Source organism: Sinocyclocheilus grahami, unplaced genomic scaffold (genome assembly GCF_001515645.1).
Source record: "Sinocyclocheilus grahami isolate Dianchi unplaced genomic scaffold, SAMN03320097.WGS_v1.1 scaffold793.1, whole genome shotgun sequence".
NCBI classification, from domain to species: Eukaryota; Metazoa; Chordata; class Actinopteri; order Cypriniformes; family Cyprinidae; genus Sinocyclocheilus; species Sinocyclocheilus grahami.
This window is the reverse complement of record NW_015505972.1, coordinates 376,605-398,846: the sequence shown is the minus strand read 5'-3', so window position 1 is coordinate 398,846 and position 22,242 is coordinate 376,605. Positions and strand designations below refer to the sequence as shown.

At 37.6% G+C, this 22,242-nt stretch overlaps 1 protein-coding gene across 4 annotated transcripts in view; it reads right to left on the bottom strand.

Annotated features, from left to right (window-relative positions):
- Positions 1–2,703: 2,703 nt before the first annotated feature.
- LOC107561810 (SPRY domain-containing SOCS box protein 4-like) overlaps positions 2,704–22,242 on the bottom strand; it is a 52,956-nt gene continuing 33,417 nt past the window's right edge. For 2 of the 4 annotated variants that reach the window (XM_016246304.1, XM_016246305.1), the window contains exon 3: positions 2,704–3,865. In XM_016246304.1, the coding sequence (XP_016101790.1) occupies positions 3,738–3,865 (128 nt within the window). In that variant the 3' untranslated portion in view covers positions 2,704–3,737. Of the gene's footprint in view, positions 3,866–11,822; positions 11,931–14,105; positions 14,197–14,458; positions 14,504–22,242 lie in introns of those variants that run through there. The other 2 variants (XM_016246306.1, XM_016246307.1) reach the window with 2 other exon arrangements.

Genomic DNA, 22,242 nt, shown 5'->3' with positions numbered 1-22,242 from the left:
AAACAGTATGGTCCTAGATCATGTCATTTTCACACCTCACAACTTCCAAAACTGTTTTATGGAGCTTTTGTCTACTGATTTGTTTTCATTAAGCTGAACAGCCTGTCAGCATAATCTCTCTCACCGACTGCCAGACGCCAAATCAACATGCTTACTCAGCCAAAAAGCCTTTAGTAAAAGTGAATTTAATAAATAAACATACATGAAAACATAAACATTTCTTTGTCTGATTGTACACTTCTACAGTTAATTAATTAACAATGTTTTACATATTAACTTTTAACCCAGGCTGTCCCTTAAAGAAATAATCAGTTCTCCTGGACTTCCTCCTTTAATAGAAATCTGAGTTATGGCACATGAACAGGAAGTGTGCCGTCTCCAGTGTTTTCTCAGCAGAACAAATTTGCCCACACTGTATTCTTGTACCCTCAGTGATGTTGTGACCAGCACAGGCCAGGATGCACCTGCATATGGAAACTGAGGTCGTTTAGGACACAAAAAGATATTTTCCCCAGACCATCACTGCCATCGGCTCCCTATTTATACCCTCATTCTCTCTCATACACACAACAGTCACACAACCACAGGGAAGGAAGCACATCATGGAAGTCTCACTTTTTTTTTTCACCCGTCTCCCAAGGCCTCTCAGTGGTGGATGAGCTCTCGTCCTCCTATTTACACTCCAGTAAGTTAAGGAAATAGCCACTGGCCCATGTCTACAAAGCAAATTGAGAATCACACTGGAAGGAAGTCAATACAATACCCATTTCCAAGTATTCCAACAATCCCCTGGTAATGATAAAGGGCACAAAAACATAAACAACCAGTGATTCCCAAGCCGTTTCATAAGCATTTGAACACAAAACAGACACTTCAGGGCTGGAACACACAGAACAGTCTGTTCATTTTGGTTAAACATGTTTTTAGTGGACCAGATTGGCGGGAAACAGAGGATAGAGAGGATCAATGTCTTACCTTAAACCACAGCCTCTAGTTTGCCATCCTAAAGCTTTGATCAGGGTGCTATCTCTGTACCTGTGCGCTCGGATCTGTGTTATTCAATTACATTTGAACTGATTCCAAACGTGAAAGAGAGAAGCCAAGAAAAAAAAAGTATATTTTTTTCTGCTGGCGCGAAGGACAGTGTCTTTGCCATCTAACATTGATTTCCAATACGACAGTCTTAACATGTCTAGATACACTAAAACGGGGCAAGATTAATCCAAATCATCCTATCACGCTATTTGAAGAAAAGGATCAGTAAATGCATTCTCCATTATTTTAAAAAAGCCCCTTAAAGTTTGTTGACCTTAATGGAAGAAGTGCAAAGGCAGTATGGAGTTTCTTTCCAACATTTGTATGCACTTAAGATTAGATCCGAGTTGGATTACGAAGGTATTTCGGAGGGTGTTCGATTTTGCTGTATTTGGCCGAGCAGTTGTCCGGGTGGCTCACCAATGTATTAGATTACTCCAATACATAAAACAAGTAAGCTTCACCAAGATTCTAGTGGGGAGAAGAATTTCTTGAAGGTAGTAGTGTAGAAGTTCTTCAGCAGTGATGTTAGTTAGTGTGTTAGTCTTCAAAGAATCTTCACCCAAAGTTCTTTCTGTGGTACAGAAATGTATACCTGCTACATATAATAGACGGGATACTGTTAGGACCTCCCACTAGAGATCCTGCAATGCACTCATAAGATATTCTAAAAGATATCTAATCTTTGAAAGAAGTCTGATGCTTACTAGACAAAAATAAAGTAAAAACAGTAATATTGTGAAATGTTAAAATAAAGTAATTATAAAATAACAATAAATGAAAAATCATTTTGTTTCTAAAGCTGAATTTTCAGCATCATTACTCGTCGTCAGTGACACATGATCCTTCAGAAATCATTCTAATTGACTGATACATTCTTTCCCCCCCCCCCCCCAACATTTATATAAAATTGAAATATTTTGCAACATTATAAATATCTTCAGTCACTTTTGATCAATTTAATGCATCGTTGCTGAATATAAGCATTAGTTTCTTAAAAAATAAATAAATAAATACTGACCTTAAACTTTTGAACGGTGGCGTAATATCTGTAACAATAATAAAAAAATACCATAGACAGAGCACAGTATAATGTATAATGAATTCTTACAATTCTGCCATTTCATATGAAATCACACTATTTTGCATTAGACTAGATTGAATACGGATTTTTTTTTACAGCCACTTTTTGTCTATTTAATCATTTACTTGCATCTTTTTACAGCATCTTTGAATTATATTCATTTGAGGGTCTTTTGCAAAAATTGATATATGCAATAATTGTGATGAATGTGATTAATCAGCATATCGTGTAGTTTGATTCAATTGAAAATGAATGATTAAGAACACCAGGGAGGTCTGGATTACTGAAAGAACATACGGTTAGTGACCGTTTAAAAACCTCCCACGAACCTGAGCAGAGCGTGAGAAGCGTGATCCAATTCTTCACAGATTTAGGTTAGATAATACTTTTCAGCCTCAGACTGTGACAGAGTGGGAGTCAGACAGGAGAGAGAGAAAAGTGGGAAATGAGGGAACTCTCAGTGGAACATTAGTCGAGGTTATTTAAATAGGCCCTTCTGTGCTCAAGAACACGCATATTCTTATTCACTGAGAGCATTGAAACACATCTAGGCATATTCTGTCTCAGAACAAATGGTCAACAACATCATTCTCATTCATTTGGCTTTTATTCACATTTCAAATATGCTAACGCTAGCAAGATCTTTACATTCCACTGTGTGCCTCGGAAAAACCAGACTTCTATCTGAGCGTTCAGACAGGATAATAATAATATTATTAATAATAAAAGCAGCATCCCAGTTTAAAATAGAAAGCCATATGTGACGAGTGTATGATAATGTTCGATATCTATGTGCTCGCTCGCACATCCTCAGTTCATTAAAAAGGAACTAGAACCTGATAAATAAAATTAAACGATAGCCAAACATCTTGATAAAATCATCATCATCATCAACTGAAATCTCACACTGACATTAAAATCAGATAGAAAAGTGACTCAAGCCCACAGAGAACAAAAAGAAGTGAAATCCGTATGACTGTTAGTCGTTTTCGTGCATACGCACGTGTGTCCTCGGGAATACACATCCATCTCAGAAAAATGGGAAATGTTTGCTGTCAGTCATTTAACCGTCCCCTGGTGGTCTTGTGCGAAGGTACTGGCACCTGCCCGGCACCTTCCAGGGCTTGTGTCTTCCGCTGAGGCTCCCGTGTGGTGGATTTTGACTCGGGAGGCAGCTGAGCCCGACCAGCGGTGGCCTCGGTCTCCTGTGTCCAATGACTGTGCTCTGCAGGCTTTACACCCAGGGAAAGAGGAACGATTATAACTGTGGGCTTTCAAAGGCATCCCAAGGTTAATGTGCTTTCTGAAATGTCGCTTCCTGTTGTATTCTACTGGGCGAGACGCACACCTGGAGGCGCTGCAGGTCTGTTGAGCCGCCGCTCTAGCCCTGCGTCACACTGTCCCTCAAGCTTCTTCCAAAGCCATCAATAATTTAAACAACTCATAAAGAGGAAAATAAAAACTGAAAAACAAAACAAAGCAAAAAACTAATTTGAGATTCCACCAGTGAGCCACAATGTAAACATTTTCCCATTGCGGCCTGATGGTGGCGCTATAGTAGCCCCTCAGGCTTCCTCTCGGTGTCCGTGTGTGCGTCTCTTTGTGAGGGCCCACGCTCTCACTGGTATTGGAGGTAATTCTTCAGAGACTGGGGCAAAGGCAATGTCTCGATCTCCTGTAGACGCTCTCGTCCCAGAGCCACCCGTGCTGCACGTCGACACAGGTCCATCAGAGGGAGAGGCTCCGCTGGAGAGAGACGAAGAAAAGCATCTGTTAGAACTGGATTCAAAAAGGGAAATTCAAATGCACACAGACTGAAGGCAACATAATCGTCTGTTGAGACCAAAACAAAGTTGAAGAGCAAGTCTTTGAAGTGATAGTTCATCCAAAAGATGAAAATTGTAATTTGCCAAAAGATGTCAAATTGACCAGTCATTGCTGTTCCAAGCTTCAAAAAGGACACAAAAGCACCATAAAAGTATTGTAACAGTGGTCCATACAGCTCCATACAAGTCCTACATTAGTGTGAGGCGTTAACTCGAGAATTCCTGTTAAATTTGAGAATCGGGAATCTGTCTAATTCATGAACAAATTATTTAGACCGATTCTGTGAACCAGCTCAGTTGATACACTGAAAAGATCCTTAAAGTAAGATTACATAGAATACGTATAAGGATATATTGCGAACTAATCATTCTTCTATATTTTCAATGAATCAATTGATCTGGTCCACAGAATTGGTCTGAATGATTTTTCAGACCGAATTATTCAGACTGATTCTGTGAACCAGATCAGTTGATTCATTGAAAAGATTCATTTGAAAGGTTCCTCTAAAGCACCCTACATAGATCTAACAAAAAATATGATTTGTTAACAAATTGGACCAATTCCTCAACAACTCATTCATTCCATTTCCATGAACCAAATAAAATTATCGCGAAAAAAAATCCAACTCAAAAGAATGATTTGTTAATGAATTGGCCCAATTTGTGAACAAATCATTCAGAGTGATTTCATGAACCAGATCATCTGATTCATTGAATAGGTTCGCTTTAAAAGATGTTTGCTCACGAACTGGACCAACTTATGAACAAAACATTCAGATGATTCAGATCAACTGATTCATTGAACAGTGAAGAACGATTCACAAATTGGACATAACTTCTAAGATGTAAAATGTCTCACACAAAGGTACTGTGTGCCTTCAGAACAGTTACAGTAATATGGACTTCTTTTATGGTATGTTTGTTTTGATTTTGCTTTTTTTTTTTTTAGTTAAAAGACTCTGTAAACAGAAACGAGTGACCATGAAATTTTTTTAAATTTCTCCTTTTGTATTTCACAGAAAAATGACAGTCATACAGGTTTAGAACATGACGGTGAGTAAATGGTGACTGGATTTTTTTATGTTAAGTTGTTCCTTTAAAAGCCCCAGTGTGTGATCCAGTGTCTGATCCAGTGTGTGTGTGTGTGTGTGTGTGTTTGGGCATCTTGCTCCTCTACATAAGCTGACAGAGCAGTTCAATAATGGATGGATCTTGCCACTGGAGCTCAGTATTCATCAACAGAGATGCTGCCTCACAGAGGAGTCAGCCGCAAACACAAAAACAGCCACGGCTCCATCTAGACAAGACGCCACATCTCCTCTGTTGACCATCAGGTCTTTATCAGGACCTGGGCTGATATGACTAATCAGATCACAAGGATGGCAGTGAGAGTCAGAGCCCATTCCCTCCCGCTGGCCAATCAGAGTAAGAGATTGTGTCAGACTTACGTTTAGTAGTAAGTATGTGTGGCTAACAATCAAAAGAGGAATGGTTAAACAGCTGCACTGGCACAATGCAAGCACCCACATTGAATATTTATAGCTGTGATGGAGTCCCACACAGAACATGTCGTGAGTTATGTCTTCCTCCATCCTGGCAGCTGAACTGAAGGCAAGAGCATTGTAATACCCTCACATAACGCAAATTTTCACCACAACAAGAAGTTAAAACGAAACAATGGATCCCTATGGAGCCCTTCACACAGAGTGAAGTGATTTAATGACACAAAGCAATGTTTTTTCAAGCTTAAGTTGTTGTTTGTCAAATCGAAATTTCGTGTCACACTCAGTGACCATCAATCCTTTTAATGCACATTTTCTGTGCCTCCAGCGTCACCAAACAGAATTGCAAAAATGTTTTCAGCTTTCCCAAAAAATCCCCATCAACACTGCCAACATCTAACACTTACTTAAAGTTAATATTTTAATACAGCACTGTTACATCTACAGCAAATCTCTAAATAAATATACTTTTTTTTATAATGTTCATTATAATTTTCTAATGCTTTTTTATTCATTATTTGATATTGTTGTTGCATAATGTTTGATAAACTGTATAATAATAATTATTATTATTAACTATTACTATTAAATGTTATTATATATTATTACATTTTTTCTAAAATGAACTCTCATTATACCAAAATATTTTCTAAGGCCTACAATCACTTTTAGTATTAAAACATGATTAAATGTTTTAATATTTTATAATAATAATAATAATTGTATGTGTCATTTATTAATGTTGTTGTATAATGACTGATAAATCATAATAATAATAATTTTGATTATTATTATAATTATTACTATAATATAATTATTAAATATTATTAAATATTTTTCTAAAATTATTTGTCATTATACACAAATATTTGACCGAAATCAAAATAAAGTATTTCAGAAAATGGTTCTGAATTCAATCAAAGCAGACCAAAAACATCACTTTCTGATAGCAGTAAAACACTCACTTCCTTCTAAATATATTTAGAAATAGACGCATCACCAGTAAGTCCAGCACGACTCATAAAGAGGCAGATGGCAAGAGTAGATGGGATCCAGCTGTACCCAGTGGGCGGGTGTGGGACGGGGATGAGAGAGAGGTGACTGACAGTCAGGGTCATAAGTGACAGATGGATCAAAGCACGGACATAGTGCTCTACTGCAGTAATGGAATAATTTTTCATTTCCAGCCCACGTATGAACACGCAAAGGCCAGCAAGCTCAAGGTTAGTCTGAAGACTGTAATCATGTCAGTGAAATACACAACACGCACGGTGACCTGTCACTCGCTGTGATCCTCAAGCTGCTCCCCGTCGCTACTCAATCACATTAAAGCACTGCCTACATGTGCCGCATATGGCAACAAATCATATTGATGCGAGTTATACACAATAAATGTGATTACATTGCTCAGATATGTCAATGTGATTCCATTGTGTATGTTATCAGACTCTCAGAACAACCTAATAAAATGGCTGATAAAACAGACTACAGCAGTTCATGCTGAGAGATTTTGGTTTTCTTTCCACACAGCAGCAGTCGGTTTGATCTCACAGGATAGCTCACACAAATCAATCTATATGGTTAAACTGTAGTGCTAAAAAGAGTAAAATTATAAATAAGTTAGGAAAAAAGCAAGGTCTGACAGCATTAGAGAATGTTTTCTAGTGCAAAAATATCACTCTACATATTTCTAATGTAGAGAATTGTTCATTACAAATCATTTTGCACAATTTGAGGAAAAAGTTGAAATGAAAAAAGTGATATAATTACAGACTGCACTGCACACCAGACGAAATGACACTTGAGAGAAAACACTGAGGAAAAACATAAAAAGTGATTTACAGTCACCCAGGAAGTCAAGCAGATAGTCCCTAACAGAATTGAACTTTCCCCCCCTTATTTTTTTTTACATGAAGGTCACATCAAAGATGTTCAGAAAAGTTTTTAGCATGCCTTTAAAATTGTTACTTCTCAAATGTTTGTATTTATAGATTTTATTGTTTTATACTTGACACAGACCCATATTTTATAACCTTATTATGAAAAAATTATAATAATAATTGTATTAATGATATGGTGTATTGTATTTTATATATATATATATGTGAAGTCCACTTCGCAGGGCACTTACGGTCGAGTAAGACCACGCTTGAATGCTGCTGACTGAACAAGAGACCTCCTTACTGAAGTGAAAGTGTTGACTGGTGTCACTATCTCGCGAACGCGTCGGCGGATCTCCACCAAATTCGGGGGATCCCTTCAGCTTGAGGAGCCCTCTCGAACGCCACCCTCCGCGTGTCGGTAGCCCCCCAGGATCGCTTGATCGGTCGGCGCCGGACCGTGAATTTAACCACCCGTAACTCCTGAACCCCGGCCCGGCGGCTATCGATGCGGGGGTGGTCTCATTCGAAAGCGGGCCTCTAGACGTACACTCGATTCGCGTTCGAGAGGGTTCCTCGAGCTGAAGGGATCCCCCGAATTTGGTGCGGATTCGCCACACCGTCATGGAGATATGGCCGTTCAAAGTTTTAATAGTTTTCCATAGACTTAAGCTTTAAAGCATTTAATCCAGGTTGCCAGTAGCAAACAATGGTGCGTGCTCTGCTGGACAAACTAAGTAATAGTTAAAAATTACACCATTTCAAGCATTTTATCGGCGTTATATGTTCTGTAAAAACAATTTAATATCGGCGGCATATTTGCCGATACCGATAGATCGGCGAGAGGCACATATCAACGCCGATAATATCGGCAAAACAAAATATCGGTCGGGCTCTAATATTTATATATATAATTTCCACCACAGAATGCACAATGCCATTTGCCTTTTTTTCATGACAGTTCAGGGAGGGGGAAAAAACACAACAAAAAACAAAACAATTATTAATTCTTCAATGATGCATGCATATTAACAGTTGACATTATTAGCAGACAAATTAAATAAACTGTCGAGATTTTTTATTTTTGACTTCATCCATGCAAACCAGTCCGTTTCTCTACTTGCACAAATAAAACACAATATGGATTGAGAGTCAGACTTGTAACCCAAAGGTTGTGGGTTCGAGTCTCAGGTCCAGCAGGGATTGTAGGTGGGGGGAGTGAATAACCAGCGCTCTCTTCCACCCTCAATACCACGACTGAGGTGAGACCCTTGAGCAAGGCACCGAACCCCCAACTGCTCCCCGGGCGCTGCAGCATTGGCTGCCCACTGTTCCGGGTGTGTGTGTGTGTTCACTGCTGTGTGTGTGCACTTGGATGTAGGGCTGCATGATTAATCGAACGCAATTGAGCGTTTGTTTGGAATATCATTACAAATAATTCCCGCCTACAGAAATTCGAATGGTTGGGGGGTGGGGAGGGGCGAGGTTGTGGTTAGAACGCTTGGTTGAGTGAGTGCATCAGAGGAGACGACGAAGAAGAAGTGCTGCTGCAGAGTTAGTGCATCAGAGAAAATGAAGAAGAAGAGCTGCTGTGCTGTAGCGTAAAATTTTCGGCATGTCTAGAACAATTCTAGTATAACACGACGTAGCTGGGCGCCGCGGACAGACGCCGAACGGCAGCGCCGGTGTGCCTACACTCATAGAAAATACAGTATTTGAATTTTAAAGACGTGGCACGATGCTGTGCTTCTCGTTCGGTGTGCAACCGCCTGAAACGCTGTTTTTTTAATCAAGACTTTGTAAAAGAGCATAATAGGACCCCTTTAAGACCTAATGAATGGATCTAATAATTTGACATGCATCCGCAACTGTTTACCTTAACAAAATTATTATTGTTACAAAAAGACTGGGTATTTTGACATTATTTTGTGTTTTTGACCATTGAAATGCAATAATTTCAGGTGTGTGTCAAAAATGCAAGTATTACTGAATTAAGATTTTTTCACAGTTTATTGCACATAACTTTTTGACATCAATAACTTTCAGCAAACCTGAGCTGCACAGTTATATTTACATTCTGCGATACACACAACACAGCGAGATCTCTATCGATCGCCTTCATTGTACAGTATATATATATATATATATATATATATATATATATATATATATTTTGTTATGTGACAAATGAACTGAAAAATATATAAACCGTGATTTTTGTCAGAAAATACATTTTAATAGAGAAGTGGATTAAAAATAATTCTGAGATGATATTTCTGAGATAATAACTGGCCATGAACTGAACATGCAGGACGAGGTCATAAGTTCATTAGTCTCTGGTCCCAGAAGCTGTAATTTTCCACTGGAAGTGCTCTTAGAAAGGTCAGCGGTGATGCAGTGTTCATGAGATGCTGTGGGCTAGTCTTTTAAAGCGCAGTCTCACTCTCTCTGACTGCCTATGTCTACAGTTCCTCCCGAGGCGGTGATCTGTGCACAGATACACGCAGTGAGGTCAGCATGCCTGACCTCTGCAGCTTTAAAAGATGTGAACTCTCTATGGGCATAGTGGACAGCCAAAAGTACAAATACCGGCTCGAACCTAATATGACAATGGATGCACAAAAAGCAAGATGGCCAACATTTGCTCAGAAGCCAACTGACGACTGAGCTATTATGTTTCAATTAGTTTAATCAATCGACCAGTTCACTGCATCCAGTGATGGTGCTGTAGGGAATTTATATCAGCGCACAGAAATGAAAATGTTTCAGACATTCCCTCAGAGAGCTGCAGAGAATCTTCAGGAAGATAAGAATGTCAACATTTTACATAGCAAAAAATCCTCAGAAATAACAGCCGCTCTGAGACCAAGTTTGGCTCCGTTTAAAACCTCAAAACAATTTTTTTTAAATCTTCTTTTACACTTATTCTGCCATCATTTACTCACCCTCACGCTGTCACCCTCACAAACCATTGTCGCAAACCATTATGACTGATTTTCTTCTGCACCAAAGGAGATGTTAAAAAAAATGTCAGAGCTGCTTTTTTCCTTTTTCTATAATTAAACCGGATGGCGACAAGGAGCTATTAAGCTCCAAAAAGGATCAAACAAGCAACAAAGTCATCATAATATTACTTTTGCACTATATTCCAAGTCTTCTGATACCTTATGATAGCTTTCTGTGAGGAACAGACTTGGAAGTCGTTGCCTTTAAAAAAAATAGCTTGACAGCCATGGTCACCATTAAATTTAATTGCATGTAAAAGAGCAGCTTGGACAATCTGCTGTAAATTTCTCCTTTTGTATTCCTCAGAAGAAATTACGTCATTCAGGAAGTGAGAAGACGTCGTCATTCAATGAAGTGAGGATGAGTGAATAACAGAATTTTCATTTTGGTTGGATTATTCCACTTTTTCCTAGCATAACATGAAAAAAAAAACATTAATAAAGGGTAAAATTAAACAGTAATGCATCAATATATATATATATATATATACACACACACACACACACACACACACAACAATAATTTTTAGGTTAGAATTCATCAATATTGTTAATAATAAATAATTTCTAGGTAATTAAAAAGTAATTAAGACATTTTCCGGTTATAATATAAAAGTTTACTTTTGTTGGAAAACGATGACTATTTGAAATTCTCACAAAATTATCATCAGGCCATTCATATTGTTGTGCTCTGAACCATCACTGCTATTAATAATAGACCACAATGGACCATTACTGTTTCCTGTTCGTTTTGCCACATTTGAGTGTTTCTTTCTGCATGATTAATCTTGGCAAACAATGTACATCGAATACCACGGGAGAAAATCTTTAAAGCATTAAATTCGGATCAATACCAAAATAACTAAAGTTCTGGGAGGATTCTTCCACTTTGCACTGAACGCTTCACTTGCTCGCTTTTCTGAGCACCACAAGCAATATCGCACAATAGCAATGACTTTGGATCATGAAAGAATGGGCAGCGTTTCGTGGAATCATGCATTATGCAGCACTAATGCAAGTTTTATGTGGTCGGCAAACTACACATGAAGGCCCATGTGAGCCTCAAAATATCTTTTTATGCTCCACAGAAGAAATAAAGTCATACAGGTTTGGAATGACACGAGGGTGAGTAAATGATGACAGAATTTTTATTTTTGGGTGGACTATCCCTTTAAAAACACTTTTTGACATTTTCTAGAACTGTATCTTTAAGCCGTAGATAGCAAACAAAGGCTAAAGTGCTTATTTTGTCACAATGATTAGGTGGTAAGTGATCCTTTACTGGAAGTATCAGAAACCATTAGAGTTTACACTACAAATGTGAACATTTTGGACCCTGTTTATACCTATATTCAGAGCTGACCACTCATGATCTGATCATCTGTGATGGATGTTAATAATACCAGATGTTAACAGTCTGGAGAAATATAGAGGAAACTGCGCTGAACAACAGAGGCATGACACAAAACAGGACAGTGTGTGTGTTTATACATGAGTATGTGTGTGTTTCTGGAGGAGGTGAGGAACACAAGGCGTGTGTGAACATGAGAGTCATATAATTTTGAAGAGGATGAAATGCTGCTTCATATTTGGGTCCCCTGTAGGAACAACACAAAGATGTGAAACTCAAGACATGCTGCACCTACATATACCCAAGAAATAATACAGTTGTCAGTACATACTGAGAAATGAAAAACTCTAAAGTCAAGTCAAGTCCTTATGCACATAGTACACTCAGGAGAGGAACCACCAAAACAACTATTACAAATAGTTACTGTTAACTGAAATAAAGCTGAAATTAAATAAAATACAAATATCAGATGTATAGATGTAAATTTAAATGAAAATTAGAAACTGAAAGTTTAAGTCAAAGTACTAAAATTGCCTAAACTAAAACTGAAATAAATATGAATAAAACTAAATAGATATATTTAAAAATAAATTGAAAACAATTTGATAAAAAAAACAACACCACCACGAGTACTAAAACTTAACCTATAATTAAAACAAAAGCAGAAAATATAAAAATAAAAGCCAATTAAAAAAATTTATATATATACTATAGTAGAATACAGCATAAATAATATTAAAATATAAGAAAACATAATTTCAGTGCTTTATTTAAGGGCAAATGCACGTGAATTAATCAAAAAGCACAGAAAATCTTTTTTTTTTTTTTTTTTGAGAACTGCTGCATGCAATTATATTCAGTATCAAATGATGGGGTGTGTTTGTACCTTTATTCAATTTGCATAATTTCTAAAACAATGCAGACAGTGTGTCCAAATAAACCCCATTAATAATGAATAATTGCGAAACTGAATTCCGCCCTCTGAGCAGAAGACACTGACTTTCGAACTATACAAAGGTTGAATGTCTCGCTTTCTCTCTCTCTCTCTCTCTCTCACACACACACACACACACACACACACACACACACACACACAGCTGGAGGGTAGAGCAACACTTCAGCTCTGCAAAAAAAACAGCACTTCTTTAAAGTTCATCATACAGTAGAAAATAACTCTCTAACTTGCGAATTGAGAGCAGTGCATGCTGGGATATAACTGCCATGTGTCTTGGCTCAGAGCTGCAGCCCACAGATATTCCTTCCTTATTCCTCTCATATACTCTTTTCATCTGTTCTCTCCTCAGCTCAAACCAAAAAGATTTTTCCCTCCTAAAGAAGGGAGTCATTCAAACTCAGATGCCATCGCTCCTCCGCCAGGCCTCTGTTTACAGATCACTTCACTCTTTGTCTTTCATGTGGCGTGCAGATCCTCCACTGGGGTGAGTTTAAATTTAAGTTACCACAGTACTGAGAGGCAAGTGACTATAAAGAAACAGGGAAGTGAGTAGAGGAACAAAACAGCACTAAAACACATTTTTAATATCACAACAATGCCACGAGTTCTTAAAACAGGGCAGCATGACTGTTAGCCAATAATTTTCCAGCTGCGATGCTAGAAAACTCACTCGTAGAGCGGAAATATGTGCTAAATTACTCCTAAAATCACAACACTGCAGTAAAACACAACACTTAACAGTTCTCTGTAACAGCTACTGCACACAAATATGTGGTTCCAAGCTGGAAGTCTGGAACATGACTTCCTTAACACCAATGACTTCAGCAGTAAAGCACAATTGCATCCAGACAAACAGAGTTAAAGGAGGTTTCAGAAAGCTAAGACACATGCAGGGTTCTGGACTATTTAAATGAACTGCAAAAAAAGGTGATTCAAAATAATAAAAAATGTACAAAAAATAGTGATCAGATACAACACCTAAAACATATGCTTTACCTTGTACATTCATAATGTTAACATAAAAAGTGTATCTTAGTATCATTAACAGTATCAAAAACCTGAAAATTCTATACAAAAAAATTGTGGAAAAACTTTCAGATTGTTTATTGTTGTTAATGTGGTTAATAATCTTATTAATAATTAATAATAAAAGGCACACCGAGTAAGTAAATCAGCAATCTGGTCTATTATAGGGCAAAGGACAACAGCAACCGGTCATGTTTTGCACAACCTTTAATATTTATTTACAACCAGATGTAATGCAACATATGACTTTCAATATTACTGTTGTTGGATGTCCTTGTAGTGAAGGTAAAATATTCTCACACTGGAGCTTGTTAATAAAACATGAGCAGAATGAATCCCTGCGTAAATCCTTTACAAATTATTTTATAAATTGTCCTACTCAACTGAATGTGACAATTTCAAAAAGAGTCTTATCCGTTCTGTTGGTGTGTCATCATGAATAAGGCCCATTGTTTATTTTGTTTAAGAGAGGTAATTTCAGTCACGTTTTGGCACATTTCGTACTCATGGCCTTGATATCAGTCATGTGACTCTATAACCAAAAACGTAACATTCAACTGACACACAGCACTTAGCCTTTCCTGCTTTGTATGATAGTATAATAATAAACGTAAATACAACTTTTAGTTTATAACATGTCCTTACATTTATATATAGCTTACAACTCAAACAATAAACCCCACTGCTGAGGGTGAGAGGAAATAAAAAAAGCTTATCTGTAGTTGTGAAACCAAAAATAGGAGGAGATTTCTGGTCACTCCCTTCTCATGTAAATGATCAGATCAGTGACGAACCTACACATACTGTACGCCTGTGACAACCTGTCAGATGGGCTCGGACTGAAATACAAGTGTTCTAAAAAACACTGGTATTAATGGACAACGGGAATGCAAAAAAATAATGGTAAGACTTGTATCTGAACATTTTTAAAATTTTATTTATAGTGTTATTTGTGACCCTGGACCACAAAACTAGTCATACGTGTCAATTTCTCAAAATTGAGATTTGCTGAAAGCTGAATAAAATAAGCTTTCCACTGATGTATGGTTTGTTAGGATAGGACAATATTTGGCAGAGATACAACTATTTGGAATCTGGAATCTGAGGGTGCAAAAAAAATCTAAATATTGAGAAAATCGCCTTTAAAGTTGTCCAAATGAAGTTCTTAGCAATGCATATTACTAATCAAGTTTTAATATATTTAAAGTAGGAAATTGACAAAATATCTTCATGGAACATGATATTTACTTAATATCCTAATGATTTTTAGCATAAAAAAAAATCTATAATTTTGACCCATACAATGTATTTTCGGCTATTGCTACAAATATACCTGTGCGACTTAAGACTGGTTTTGTGGTCCAGGGTCCCATTTTATATTTTACATTTTATTTTATTTTTAACATTAGGTGGAGACTGGCTGTGCAAAACTCTGATGGCAGAAATACTAAATTTGAGTGAAATATTTTGTTATTTTTTTTCTGTTGCAAACCAGTATAAACTGAATATATTTAGAGTTTTAAAATAATTAAAAGTTACTTTAAAATAATTTAAACAAGACTTGCAACAATCTGTCCTGTTTTTCAAATTGCTTTTCTTTGTAAACATGCACTGAAAGGACTTTTTTTTACCATTATGATATTTTTTGTGAGTGTCCCATGCTATAAATGCTCTGTTTGCTGTTCAACATTAATGAAAATGGTCTTTGTCTACTCAAAATCTAATTTACCCACCAACACCTGTCTTCCAACAGGCACCGACCAAGTTGCCCCCCCTCTGTGGCTGCTAATCATAGGCCAGAAGCGGACAGGAAAGAGCTCAGTGGGCAACACAATCCTGGGTAAGGATGCATTTAATACATGGGGTGGAGCGGACAGTGCAGTAGCACACGGAGAATCTGAGGGCCGACAGCTGATGGTCGTGGATGCCTGTGGATGGGGCACGAACGAGAAACTGGTCCCTAAACAGGAGAAACTGGAGCTATTTAACGCCTTGTCGCTGTGTGAGCCCGGACCTCACATTCTGCTCCTGGTCGTTCCCTTACTGCACTTTAAGCCAAAAGCGGCCCTACAAAAACGCATGGAGATCCTCACAGAGGGTGTGTGGCGCCACACCATGGTCGGGTTCACGCTCGGGGACCGTCTGCATGACTGCAGCATACAGGACCACATCCAGACAGCCGGGAAGGATCTCCAGTGGCTAATGGAGGAGTGCAGGTATAGGTACCACGTTCTTAACAACAAGACACCCCAGGACAGACAGCAGGTCTCTGGTTTACTAGACCGTGCGGAAGACATGCTGATGGAGAACGGGGGATGGCACTTCTTCCTACACATGTACTGCAGGCTGGAGGAGGAATGGAGCCGAAGAGAGAGGGAAATGAAAGAAAGTACACTAGAGAGACATGATGGAGCAGGAAAAACCAGTCGAGGACTGGCTGTAATTCCTAATCACAGTCAAAAAGGTGGTCTGCATGTGAACAATACTCTACTGAAATTAGTTTACCACAGCTAACCGCTGCCAAACAAAGTTACACAGCATTGTTTCGGCATGAACTCAAAGTGAACTTCTGAACTGTAAATGTTTCATCAACAAAGATTTTAGGTTAAAATATACAGTATGTATGTCTTGTCTTCCTTCCTGCAACTGCTCACCATTTCTCTCAATTTATCTCTCATTTCACTTTAAATGCGTCCATTTCACCAACAACACCTTTTTGATTTCCTCTTTTTTTCAAACTCATTTTAAGTGGTCCTGCAGTGTGACACATGATTAAAAGTACAAAATTTTTTTTTTTTTTAATTTATTAATATTTAATGAACATATTCCTAAAAATAATCTAAAAATAATAATAATAATGAGGTCTATTAGCTGGGTCCATTGATATTTGTTACAGTATTTGCTCATCTCTGTTAATTAAAAAATGTAAATACAATTTTTGAATTAAAATTACAAATTTAAAATGTACAAAATATAACTGTTCATTGTTAATATTATTTAATGAAATTTAATATGAACTAACAGATACAACTTTTGATTTTAATAATAAAAATATTAAAATTAACTAAGATTAATAAATGCATTAGAAACATTTTTCATTGTTAGTTCATGTTAACTAAATAATGAACCTTGTTTCATTAACAAATGGAACCTGGAAATGGAACAAATGGAAAAAAAAGTGTTACTAATTATTTCATATCAGCTACCCACATTTTCACTCAAACATTGTTATTTAAAACTTGATGTGAGCCCGTGTTTATATAACAACTCGTTGTGGTTAAATAAAAAAATATTATTGTAAATATTTTGCGCTTTAATATGTAGGTTATGAGTTATGTAATATCCGTATGGACACTCATTGGACAGGGTAAATTTGAAGATGATACTTTACAACATCTTACATAATGATAGTAAGGGCTCAACACAACAGCTTTTATGATGCAGAAGCCACTTTAGTTTTTGATTCTGAATATATTATTCAGCTTGTTTTGTTATTTATTTCAGAAATCCTAGTGATATATTCAGTTTGTGCTGGTCTGACTTAAATAAAATAGTGTTTAAAAATTACTTTCTGTTTAAGTCAGTTTTGTGTTTGTATAGACCATAACGCATAAAAGGGCATTAATGGGAACATTAAAGAACGTTCTTTAAAAAAGTAACTAAAAAGTTACTTTTAACAGTAATGCATTACTTTTTGGTGTAAGTAATCAACAAAGTAATTGAGTTACTTTTTGAATGAAGTAACTAGTAACTGTAACTAGTTACTATTTCTTAGTAACTAGCACAACACTGATGATAGGTTAGATTACAAAACAATGCAATAAGGGGCAATCATAGAATACAAAGGACTCTTAATTCTTCCAATGCTTTTTTTATGACAATTGTAAATAAAATGTGAATGTCTTAAACAAGATGTTTTGTATTATTTGCTTGTTAGAACCCTTCCAATTCATTTTACTTATCCATTCATATTTTATTTGAATTTAAGCTTTTTGCTTGCCTTCTACAGGACAGTATTACGAAACAGAGAAGAGACGGGGAACTAGACTGGAACATGACGAAGGCCAGAAAGATCCGATGTCCTCATGAGCACAATTGCTCACACGTGTTGTGAGGACGTGATTCATTCGATTAATTCAATTTACCACCTGATGTCTCTTATCTAGTCCTTGCTACTCTCTGGCTGCATTCGAAAACTTAGGCAGCTGACTTGCTGCCTCGCTGCCGTATGAGGCAATGACATTGCAGGCAGCGTTTTTGCACGAAAGCACCACATGAAACTGATTTCGGACAGGCTTCTGAGGCAGCGTAACGGTTTAATGATCTACAACAAAATAGAAGGAGTTTTAGTGATAACTAAACGGATATTTAATTACTATAATACTGATTTCTCGCTAGAAATAACATCAAAAGTGCAAAAAGTTAGTCAGAAATATACATTTACACACAAACTGACCACCAAACGCAACTTTCAGACGCCAAAATGTATTTTTTAGCTCAACCGTCACGTAATGGGCAGTGAAGGATACATCTATGTTGCCTTCAAAATTTGATCTGAAAAAGGTACCTCCGGTGACAGGAAGTAAAGCAGAACTTGGATTCGGACGTGCCTTGATGCCTTCCTGCCTTGGATTGCTGCCATTTTAGAGTTCTCGGATGCAGCCTCTGTGTGCATGCACTCATATCTCTCACCTTTACCACTCTTCGACAGCACTTCATCATATCCAAAGTCTTCCCACCCCTCGCATATTAATACTCTTTAAAGTGACTGATGGCCATGCTATCACAGCGCTGAGCCCCGAGCAGTCGCTTTAATTGATATGCAATTTGCACGTCATCTTAATCTGAGGAGGTGAGTTCCTTTAATGTGCTACTCCGGATGAGGCATTTCATTTAACAGATCAAAGCCAGAGAGCGAGCGAAACATTAGAGGCCCTAGTTTCAAAGTGAAATTCTCTCTCGTCGTCACACGGTGTCAAACATCATCTCGTTACGGTTGGGTAAACAAGCCTGAGTGCGATGATGAGAGAAACATCGAAAGCATCGAGCTACAGTCCCCGCTTGTCTCGACTGCACAAGCACCCGCCCGCCACAGATTCTACCAGTCACCCTCATTTGCATATGCTGATAGTTGCTAATTTATGTGTGCGAATGTAATGCTCCTGCTGGCAAGCATGTTGGACTTTATGGGGACAGTGGAGAGACGTGCTAGCAGGGAAGAGTCTCTGTGGATGGACTGTCTTCATTTCAGGGCCCTCTTACAGACACTCTGCCCATAAACCAGGTGATCTACTGATCCCTTTTCCACCCGCACATCACTAACCTTGAACAACCAGTTACCAAATGTAACGGAGCCTGACTTAATTGCGGAGATATATTCTCTCTCTCTCTCTCTCTCTCATACATATTTTTCTATCATATCGAGGACTTTCCATTAAATCTATTCTATCCATTTTTTAAACTAAGCTAATAATATTTTCTATCCCCTAACCTTAACCCTAAACCAAACCCACACACAAATCATTTTTAGATTTGAAATAAAACACTATTGCATATGTTTATTAAGTCAGTATGTTTATGTTGGCCAAAGGAAACACACACACATAAACACATTCAAAAGTTTAGGGGTCAGCATTTTTTTTTAAATAGCCTACTACTTTTATTCAGCAAGGTCACATTAAAATAATCAAAAGTAACAGTAAAAACATTTATAATATTACAGTTTTATGTTAAAATTGATAAGACATTTTCTTAAGCATCAAATCAGCATATACGACTGATTTCTGAAGGACCATGTGACACTGAAGAATGGAATAATGGCTGCTGAAAATGAATGCTTGCTATGACAGGTATACATTACATTTTAAAATATTATATCATTGTATTGTTTTAAATTGAGCCTTTTAAGACACATTAAAATTACTTACTGACCCCAAACTAATGTAATGCAGACAAGATAGCAAACTTACACTCCATTACTTTCTGCGATCTCACTAGTACACTACAAAAAAGGCCTAAAATAAATGGCTCCAAAGGGTTCATTGTGCTGAAATTACCTGTTTAAACTAGTCTTAGATGGTTTAAGATGGTCTCTTAGCCTGGCTGGCCAAGCTGGTCTCAAGTTAGTCTAGCTGGCCTCCCAGAAAGTCCCTTAAACCCTTCTAAATCCAGTCAAAAGTTCAGTCTGGCCAGGGTGGGAGATGATCTATGACTAACAAACCAGTTTAGGTTGGTCTTTCTTCAGCAGGGTAGTCGGGCTTGACAGAGCTAAGAGAAATGATGGCATTGCATAGGTAAGTGAAGGAAAATAATGAAGCCTTCATTAGAAAAAGCCCTCTCTCTCAGCATTTGAACCTTTGCCATACCCCACCACGGCACCAGCTCCGCTCAAGAGCACTTTCCAGTTGGCAGCTCTTCGCACACTGTGGTCCAGCTAATCAACAGGTTCAGTTCAGGGATGATTATAAGGGCTTCTGTACGCTTGACAATACAGACAAATTGCAGTCACTACAGCTTGTACCTATGCAAAGCAAACAGAATGTGTACATGACGTACATAAAGGAGGAATGAGTAATGGCTGTAGAGAGAAGTTCCCATGGATTTTAGATCATATAGCACAAGAGAAGTGAAGAGGCAGAGAGAGAATCGATAGATCAGAGAGCAAAAAAAAAAGCAGTGGGAAAGAATACGGATGCACATTGTTAAAGTGACCTTGTGAAATAAAACTGGACTTTAAAAGATACCTTCTGAGTTAAAGCAAATATTTGCAAAAAAACATGTAAAATAGCATTTTTTCTGTAATTTGCATACACCCCTGAGTGCGAATCATCAATCTTTTTGTTTAATTTTCCCTGAAAAGAAAGGCTGTAAATTTTGTTAGCATGCATTAGCACATAGATTAGCTTCAAAGTTAACATGGACAACACTTCAAAAATCCTGTTTCCTAATGAGAATTTTATCCAGTTGAAATATCTAAAAACACATTTACTTTTACTTTACTTTCAATTAAATCTTAAACTGAATTTTTTTTCATTTGATAAGCAAAAATTATGTTACAAATAATCTGCCAGTGCTGTAAGACACATACCACTTCTATGAAATATACATTCTCTAAAAACAAGTATAAATATTTACATATCGTACATATATGCGGTGTTGCTTCTGAAGTACATTTTTCTAGTTTAAATGATTTAAAGATATTTTAATTAGAAAATAAGTTTAAAAGGGTGATTAAAAACTTAAAAGGTTTAAAAGTCAGACAAAGGTCAATTAAAAAGGTTTAAAAGTCAGACAAATCCAATTTTTTTAATTTCACAGGGTGTTTCAACTCGCACAGTTTCTTAGTTAGTGAGGAAGTAACAAAGGCAGAGCTGAACTGCATCATAGATTCATCTACAGTATGTTTTATCCATGCAACATGTTGCCACCTGGGTCACCTTGAGCTTCTATACACAGCCCTTGACCAGAGTCAGCATCCAAAAAGCTATAATGTAGGTGCAAGACAGTGAGCATGAGGATTTGTCTTTAAAGAAGAGTTATGCTAATGATCGAACACATCTACTATGTCAATACACATGTCAAAAAGGTGCACTGCTACTGGAGTCAACAGCTCATATGAATAGCCATTCTCTTCAAAGCTATTTTTCAGCATAGCATCGGAACACCTAGATTCTGCTTTTAAGCTCATCCAAATACATCAATAGCACATCCACCTTGAAAGATCAACAGCTCATCAAGTAAATCACCACGCAATGTCAAATGCTTTTGTTCTTAAAGACTGCCATATACAGGGAGACACACAGTGAGCGCAATGGAAGTCAAGGCCTGCGTTTAAATCTCTGTGGATAATAACGCTTAATATAATCCAAACGTCTACAAGTCTGCGGTCACCCCATTCTCTCATTTGTGTGGTCAGGCTTACCGTTGGATAAGTGTAAGGATGAAAAATGGCCAGATCTGATGAGCTGGAGTCAGTAAGGAACCAACAGGCGGGCTTATTATCAGAGCCCACTGCCTCCACAGCTCAATCACCGAACATACTGTCTCTTTACTTTGTCTTCTCTCACTCTCTGCTCTCCCTTTGTTTCTGTCAGTGACTGAATGATGTCTGTTTCCACGGAAACTCCCTCAGGCAATTAGGTGTGCAAATGTTGCAGAGCGGTGCAGAAAGGAAAGAGCATGCTGAAAAATGGGGTGGGGAGGGAACAAAAGCAAGAATCAAGAGTCAAACGTGGATCTGTTCCACTAGTGGGTGACGCTGCTTTGTGTTGCCTGGTTACAACTGAGGTTAACGGTCACAAGCCAGTGTAGCCAAAAACTATAAAGCTATATAAACAACAGCACGTGATTGATAAGGTTATTAAGCGTTTGGTGGTGTAATAAATAATAGGCTGTCATTTGTTGGGTTTGATCCAGAAGTGTGCAAGGCGTTATGCTTGGCGTGCCGCAACGTTGCAGCCGTGTTGAACCACTCAGCTTGGTATAAGACCCTGCAACTATACACTAAACAAACAGCTTCTGTCTATCATTTGTTTTTCCACAAAATAAGCCTTCAAGGAGATTACCCAAGATGCTTACT